An 8,826-nucleotide genomic window follows, 5' to 3' on the forward strand; every position below is an offset into this window, starting at 1 on the left:
AATTCAAATTTTATTTACCCCGCTATTCATAACCTTTATCATTATTGTTTATTATAAACCTTGATGTGTTAATAATACTTATCTTGTTTTTATCATTGTATAACTTTCATTAAAAGGGTTGAAGCTTTTAGATAAATAGGTACAACATCACCGCATATCTAATGCATTAGTTGTGTGCCTAGTAAATGTAATTACGGCAATTGTGTTTCAAATCAAATAAATTCGTCGCAAACTCCGTTTCGAAAGCAAGTTGCAACTCTTAAAACAACTTGTTGCTAATTGGCGCAAAGACATGCGCTGAGTTTCTTCTAATATTGGCATAGATATATTTTTTACAATTGTGCGCTTTCTTCCAGTTAAACACCAAAATAATAAAAATGTTTAAAGTTAATGCCGTATTTGTGTGCTTTTTTATCTTGTGGAATGTTAATAAAAGCGAGCAAAGTATGTGGGAACAAGTAGCCAAATGGTAAGAATTAAACAAGTTGTTTAATTGATTTTGAAAATTAATTAACTGAGTAATTTGCTTTTGCACGCCTGGCAATGAAAAAAGTTTGACAAGTCTAATTAATTCTTAATTAATTTTTAAATTAATACAGTTAACACACTTGTAGTTGTTTTTTTTTTCAATAAATAAAGCTAGTTTAATAAATTTCTTTTGTGCAAAATTAGCATTGTTACAAAAATTTTGAAATACGATTGGTCCAGAATGAATCTGTGTGGCGCCTTTCTGTCTAGTAGTTATTGATTTTGAATCCAACGGCGCCAGCACGAATTCGAATCTTAATTTATTGCAGTGTTAAGGAATGGTCAAAAAAATTAGGCAATGAGCTTTACAATCTCAGTACGACCATGACACGGAAAAAAGAAATTGAAAAGGTAACAAAAATAAAAAAATCAAGCGCCTCTAAAAATGTTTCGCAGAGTTTTAGTCAAATCGCGGACAAAATCCATTATGAGTCAGATATGCGTCTCCTGCGTCACATCACTGAGAATATGATGAAAACTATGGAAAAGAAAAAACAAGCAGTTGAGGTATGTCCCACCCGTCAGTCGAATTTTCCTAAAATTGTTCTAGCGTATTGCACAATACGCTGAATTTTTAGCTTACCACCGAAAAAATGATTACATTGAACCCAATGGAACATTTTATTTCTACAATGCTAATAACATAACAAACACCACGTGTGACTGTGGTAAGGAAAAAGAGTTGGAGAAGGAGATACAAGAAGCTAAGTGTGTTTGGTGGTGCGAACAGAAAGATCTACCGGTGACTAAACCCTTGAAGCACAATTATTTCACAAAGAGGCGGATTGAAGAATTGTTTGCCCCTGCTTGTGACTGTTCTAGACCCATTGACAGGACCCGACCGCAGGAAAATTTTAATTTGCTACCACTGAAGAAACACCCGAATTATGGAGACACTCCGGTTAATTTAAACTTAAGCGTTGTTAAAATTGCCACAAATATTTACGAGCGAGGTACTCATTTTTACAGTAAAGTCAACATTTTAATTTTTTTGTAGAACAAGAAGTACTACAAGGGGTGCGTTGGAGCGAACCTTTAGATATGATTTTTAAAGAGAATTTGGATAAAGATCCGACGCTCAAATACCAGTACTTTGCCAGTCCGCATGGTTATATGCGACATTTTCCTGGTAAGTGCCGAGATAATGAAACTTGTTAGTAAAATTTTTTGCAAGCTGTGAAGTGGTCTGATGAGCGGTACGACCAGACGTACGACCCTCGAACCCGCTCCTGGTACACCGAAGCAATGACTTCGCCAAAAGATGTGTTCATTCTTTTGGACAGTTCGGGATCTGTCTGTAAACTCAAAAGAAAAATTGCGGCTCATATAGTTAACAATATTTTGGATACTCTCAACGATAACGACTTTGTGAACATTTATCTCTTTGCAAATAGTACTAGGCCGCTAGTACCGTGTTTCAAGGACACTCTAGTGCAAGCAAACGAGGAGAATCTCCGCTTGTTGCGGGAGACTTTGGACAATTACAAGCCCGACTTCCAGGCAAACGTGGCAGTTGGACTGGAGAAAGCCTTCACTCTTTTGGCCGAATTTCGGGAGAAAGGGATCGGTTCGCTGTGTAACCAGGCAATAATGCTGATAACAGAAGAGGCATTTTTCCGCGAAGACGAGAAGAACTTTTTCAACCGTTCAAACTGGCAGTACGGCACTCCGGTCCGTGTTTTCACGTATCAGCTCGAACGGAGCGAATCCGACGCGCGGCTTTTGGAGTGGATTGCGTGTTCGAATAAGGGATATTTCGTGAATATTTCCCTAATGCAAGAAGTTCGGGAGAAAGCATTGCCGTATTTGAATGTAATGTCACGACCTATTAATTACTGTCACAAAGACAACCCTCCGAGAGGTGAACTGATATGGAGTTATTTATACATCGATCTCGCGGATCGCAGATACACAAATTGGCTGTGGAGGAAGCTGGAGGGTAACAGGCAACGAGCGATTTTTCTGGACCATGCGAAGCGGGAGTTTACAAGATTGCAGAAAGTTCTAACAAGCGAGTCGCATTTTCTGCTCCAAGACAATCATGTGATTGGAAATTTGCGAAGAGTGGCAACAAATTCAATAAGGTGTTTCAGGATTATGAAAAGTACGAGAAACCGAATGAGTATGATTACATGACGACACTTTCCCTCCCCGTTTACAGTCGGAAAGCTGAAGATGTCGATCTTATTGGAGTCGCTGGAGTTGACATCCCTATCAAGCTTTTAAACTCGTTAATTCCCCACCACACGGTATGAAAACTCCCAGTTGGCGAGCTTACAGGAGTTTCTTTCAGATTGGAGTGAATGGGTACGCATTTATTGTCACAAATAACGGCTATGTTCTCATGCATCCAGGACACAGGCGCGAGGTGAGGGAAAATTTAAGGTAACAAATCGTAGTTTTAATCCTACTTTTAGTTTGAAAATATCCCCAAACCGACGTTCAACAGAGTGGATTTACTCGAAGTGGAAATTTTAGACGACACAAACGAACCGCGAATTTTCGATAAATCAATTGTGAAGGTGTGATTACGTATTCCATTGTGTCTTATCTATGCCATTTCTCTTTTTAGCTGAGGGACAAAATAGTGCAACAAGTCACCGGTTCCGATGTATTGAAAGTCAAATATGCATTGGACAATATGGTTAGTAAATAATTCAATGGAAATTTCATCAAACTGTTGAAATATTATAAATATGTTACGTGCAGCGAAAGTGATAAATGCTTGACATCAAGGGTCAGTTCACAATCCCTCACTTTGCTATTTTGGGAATTATGTCCGTAATTATTCATAATTACCGACGGTACCTATCATTTTTTGCCGCAATGTGAGAATTAAATTAGACAAAGGTTTACAAAAAAGATGCGGGTCAAGGCAAATAATTCTTTTGATTTGATTTTATTTGTTAAATTAAAATGTTTTTAATAATAATGAGTGTCTAAAACTTATTTTACACTTACCCAAAACTAGGGCTCTCTCGCTCATTATTTTTGTTCCTAAATTAAACTTCAAATTATAAGAACCGGTTTACAGAACGTTTAGATCGTAGTAAAATTTTATTTCGCGATTAACGTGATGTTTGTCAATGCAAAATAAAGGGCAATTTAATTGGAGTTAGTTTAATTTTCAATTAAGTTTTAATTTAGATTCCTGTTAACCGACTTTCACGTAAACTTATTGAAGCTCAAATAACTAGTATCTAATACCAAGAATGGACAAGAGCGACAAATTAATGAAATAAATTAAATAATAAAAAAAGAACAAATAAATTAAAACAAACTTCAACTTATTTTTATTTTTTATTACTTTTAGTTATTTAGTGGCACTTTTAGTGAAAGATTTACAACAACATTTTTGCAAATTCTGCAAAATAGTTAAGTTTATTTGGTTAAATAACCGACTAACCAACAAATAAACGCTCGGAAAATGCAAAAATAACACCACTTTGATTCTATTCGGTGCTTTTTTTAATGATTTTTGACGAAATACAGCAAGAATTTTGACTAGTGTTGTACGAGACAACAAGAAAAACAAGTGACAAATGGTAAGGTAACAGTTTCAAATTAAGAGAAGAAACAACAATTAAAAAACGAAATTTTTTTCCAAAAAATTTTTTGAAATCTTGACTCTCTCTAAAATTTGTAAGTTCTAGATCATGTTTGTTAATAAAAAAATATGTAACAAACGTGAATTTGATAATTTATCATGATTAACTTTCAACTTCCAAAAAAGTTAATTTTTCTGGCAATTTATTAGTTCTTTATCTAAATTTTTTGATGCGTTATTGCATGAAAGAAAAATTTGCTAAAGCGCTCACGAAGTCTAAAACTGTAATATATTACAATTCGGCTAGCAAAATTTTACAACAGTTTTTAGTTAAACACCGTATTTAAATGCAAAAAGACAGATTTTTGTGATTTTTTTAAATAATTCTTACAAAATAAAATGCATTTGTTACTTAATACGTTGAAAATTAGACGCTTGTAGAAGACCAAAATTTTAGCATAATTTAAAGATTGTTTTAATTATTTAAAAAAAAATTGTGAAATAAGAGATTGCTCTCTGGATTGTGTTTTTTTCCTACACGAAGAACGAGTTAAAATATTTAAAAACGGCAAAATAATGATTAGTATTTTTGATCGAACAAGTGATCTTTCTGTCACCATTGAGCTTTGAACTTAATCCTTCCACTTGTGACACACATTTTTCGTCGTTTTTTATCTTTTGAAGATGCCGTTCTTTACATATTATTTAAAAACACAAAACAAAAAATTACTTTGCCCACCGAACTGATATTGTTTGGGAAAAGAGTACCAGAAATTGCATTTGCAGGATTCTTGTAAGTCAGGAATTAAGAAACACCAGAATATTTTGGACAATAAAACAAGAATAGAAAACATAAAAAGTCAAATTAAGAAGAAATCTTCGCACACTTTTTATTTTAACCGCTTCTAAAGTTTTATTTCATAGATTGAAATTTTTTAGTTAAAAACTGTTACGATTTTTTTGAAAATACGTCTGGTTAGCGTGTTTTTTTCAGCCTAATTTCAGTGGCTTTTTTCTTCAGAAACGCATCGTGTTGAGCAAGCGAAGGTACGTTTTCATGTCTTTGATGGACTCCGCTTTCAGCGTTGGCATCGCCTTACCCGACAAATACGGTCTCATGGTGGCCAACATTACGATTAAAAATATCGCGAATTATAAAGGCGGCCTACTCCAGACAAAAAATTGGGCCGTACATCCAGACTGGTATTTACAACCAGTCTACTTGCTGTGTAACAAAAACGCTACATTTCTAGGGTTTACTGCGGCGACAACAGCGGAAAAGAACCGGAAGAAGTCGTGAAAAATTGTTTACTACTTTGCATTCAAAAGCGTACGATTGATTTGCCTTGCTTTATGGCTGTCAATATTTTCAATTTTCAGGGGACTTGAAAAACAAAAATGTAAACTGTGACGAACCACTTTTTAAGTCGCTCTTATTTGATGCGGAGGTCACTAAATGGTTTGACGAACTGATTCCAAACGAAGCCCAGTAAGAAATAATCACTTGTACGCCCCTATCTTAGATTTGTTTCGCAGTTTTACGAAACAATATTTAGTTGATAATGTTTTCATGGCCACCCACTCGGGCCTGACTCGTTGGAAGTCGCTCCAGCCACAAACTTTCGAAGAGGTGGTCGATGATGACGAAGGTAAAGGCAAGAAAGAGGTTTTTTGGGGGAACAAATCAATCGATGAAGACTGGTACAAAAGGGCCGTTCAAGAGAATGTCAACAGAAACGAAGACAATTTCATTTATTCCGTCCCGTTTGAAATCTCAGGATACGAATACAACACGATGATTACAAGCATTAATGCGATCTTTGTAACAGCTGAAGGGAAAAAGTCACCGGTGGCGGCCGTCGGGGTCCAGTTTAACCACCGCCGAATGCTTGACGTTTTCAACCAAACCACCGCAAAAGTAAAAATTATTTTTGTTGTTAAGCCTTCTTTTTAATATCTTTTAATATCTATTTTCCGACAGCAACGTATTTTCGCTATTTTAAACCACGCTTCTCATAGCAACGTGTTTTAAATTAAAGTTTTTACTATTTTAAAACACGCTTTTCGTAGCAACGTGTTTTAAATTAAAATGTGTCAACAAAAAAAATCGGGTGTCTAGATATGCAATTTATTATTAACTATAAATATGAGTCAAATTTTTGAAAATTGTTTTATAGTGTGACAGTGCCCAAAAGCCGTTCCAATGCGCCTGCAAAGATTTGTCTTGCTATATCCTGGACAATAACGCTTATGTCGTGCTAAGTAACGAGAAGGAATATACAGGGCGATTTGTTGGGGATGTTAGCCCCATTATAACCCACCGTTTGATACAAAACGGCGTCTACAAAAGAATCAGAATGTTTGACTACCAGGCAATATGTCAGAAACCACCAGAGGCCAAAAGCAAAAATTCTGCCACCATGACTATTACTTTATTCAGAAGAGTATGCCAACGATTTTGCTTAACACTTTGTATCATTTTGTCGTAGTTGCTTGAAAATTTATTAAGTGTGACCGATTGGGCTCTAGCTACGATTTTAATGTTGATTGCTTCGGTGGCCGGAGGCCCGGATTATGAAAGTACAAAGAATGAGACACTTCTGTACGAAAGACTCGAAATTAACAAAACCGTGCCAACACCTTGCGACAAACAGATGTGGTTGTTTACGTTGGGTGATAGTTTTAGTTCCGTTGATTATTCGAACAAGTCGTCAAAAGCCGGATGTGATTGGTAATCGTTTTTTTTTCTAGTATAGCTGAGTGTTTTTTCCAATGCTCCAGGTATTATGTCATCGAACGCATCCCCCACAGTAATCTGTTGTTTATGGCCGCAAATCCAGTTTGCGAACTGGATACAGTGAGCCATTTCCAGTCCCATTCTAAAACGCCTACACCTGTTGAAATTGACTACAATGACAACGAGACTCTTGCTTGCTACATCGCCAAATACAACAATTTCACTCGGAGGTTTTATACGAAATGTTACAATTACAGCTCCGATGTAATCCTCCACTTTTGGTAAAATCCCGATTAAAAATTGATTTTCCAGGAGGATAAGCTCGCCGGGAACAGGACGTATTGTGGCCACACTTGGAAGCCATAATTTGTGTCTGTATTGCTTGAAATAAATTTGCATTGGAAATCGAGGTTTTAATGACACCCTGCTCCCGCCCTGCGGTTAATTTCCTCCAGAAAGGTGGCAATTTGCCAAGAATTAGGAATGATTATCGGATCGGATTAAAGTCAACAGCGAAAAACTCCGATCATATTTTTTACGCTTCGTAGAGCGGACTAGATTGTGCTAAAATGCGACGTCATTGATAACGATGATTTGGGCGGTTAATTGACTGTGCTCGAGGGTAATTCTTCGTTTTAATTCCCGATGCATTATTGGCTAAAAGTGGAAAGATGTTAATTTGAAACGCAGCCGCTGTTCTGAATAATTTCGATCAAAGATCTAATTATTATTCATGTATACAACTAAAATCATTTTAATCGCATCAAAATCATTCACAAATACCGCGTGTTGGAATCGTTGAATAAAACAGTTCGAACGTATGACAATAAAAACGACAAAGCGGTTTGACGTGACAGCTAATTCCTAAATAATTTGGGGTACGTCTTGACAACGGAATCGGTTGCAGGTGATGCAAGAACTTGCACTCGAGACAGCCCTCCCAAGCAATAAATAGAAAATATTGCAAAAGGCTTTCTCCATAATTGAGTTTTTTCAAACGCGGCTTTTGACCGCTTAATTCAAAAAACGAAATAAAGCTGTCTTCCGGGAGAATTAACGATATTTATTCATATGAAATTTTAATACAGAACGGCAACGGCACTGTTCATTTCATTATTCTTTGGCGAAAAGATGTCTGAGCGCGCAATTGTCGTAATTATTTTGCGCATATATTCGCATACCTTCCGATTAAACCCTCTCTACCAGCCGTCAGTGTCATTTGAAATAATGGCGTGATGTAACAGAACATGACTAGTGTTTGATTGATTAGAGCTCTCAATTGCGCTCAATCCGGTTGTCGCCGCTATTTCTATTAAATTGTAGGTTTATTCTTGTAACGCCAAACCGCATTGATTTCCAGCTGCGGTCATTATTAATATCGAACCAAATTTTAATAGTTGTTGCAATAACGAACGATTTGGTTTGTGTGTCAAGTGAAATTATCGACGATGCATTCAGGTCTAGGTTAAAAAGAATGAGAGTTTAAAAGGAAACGGGAAGACAACTTCAGATATCGAGTGTCCTTCAGCTTACGCTCATCAGCATTATTCAAATCCTCATTTTTCCGATTTGCAATTCGGTTACTTATTAATACGGGTGAAAAACCCTTCGCAAATCGAATTAATTATTAATTTGTGACTTTGGGTGTCAAGCCGAAAGACGAGGATTTTCGCATCGATCATCGGAATCTCATTTCTTATTCAAGAAATTAAAAAAATACAAATTTGGTGTGATAGTGGTGCCAAATATTTGTTTAGCAAAGTTGCGTGTTAGCCAAGCTAAGCGGACAATTTATGGCCGCCCTAAAACGTTATTGATTGAATTTATTCAGTCACTTATTTTCGCGAATCATAAACAGTTTACAAGTTAATTGAATGATTGAACGTTAAACTGTTCACGGGAGTAAAACTAAGCTTTAAATCTTTCTCACAGTTCCTATCTCGGACGATAAAATATAAAATATAACTAAGAAACACATAAAAAGAAAAGTTGGAGCGTTTGATGCAGTCTTTGT

The 8,826-nt window shown here is 36.2% G+C and overlaps 1 protein-coding gene across 1 annotated transcript; it reads left to right on the plus strand.

Moving 5' to 3' along the window:
- Positions 1 to 142: 142 nt before the first annotated feature.
- Positions 143 to 7,217, plus strand: LOC659850 (voltage-dependent calcium channel subunit alpha-2/delta-3). The gene is made up of 18 exons (XM_008194253.3): positions 143 to 469; positions 798 to 879; positions 925 to 1,035; positions 1,079 to 1,481; positions 1,526 to 1,657; positions 1,703 to 2,571; positions 2,622 to 2,777; positions 2,822 to 2,896; positions 2,946 to 3,050; positions 3,101 to 3,172; positions 5,097 to 5,278; positions 5,329 to 5,405; positions 5,456 to 5,564; positions 5,612 to 5,993; positions 6,253 to 6,519; positions 6,565 to 6,806; positions 6,857 to 7,076; positions 7,125 to 7,217. The coding sequence occupies exons 1-18, from the start codon at positions 378 to 380 to the stop codon at positions 7,176 to 7,178; spliced, it is 3,630 nt and encodes a 1,209-aa protein (XP_008192475.2). The 5' UTR covers positions 143 to 377; the 3' UTR covers positions 7,179 to 7,217.
- Positions 7,218 to 8,826: the final 1,609 nt, after the last annotated feature.

The sequence above is a fragment of the Tribolium castaneum genome, chromosome 9 (assembly GCF_031307605.1).
Source record: "Tribolium castaneum strain GA2 chromosome 9, icTriCast1.1, whole genome shotgun sequence".
NCBI lineage: Eukaryota > Metazoa > Arthropoda > Insecta > Coleoptera > Tenebrionidae > Tribolium > Tribolium castaneum.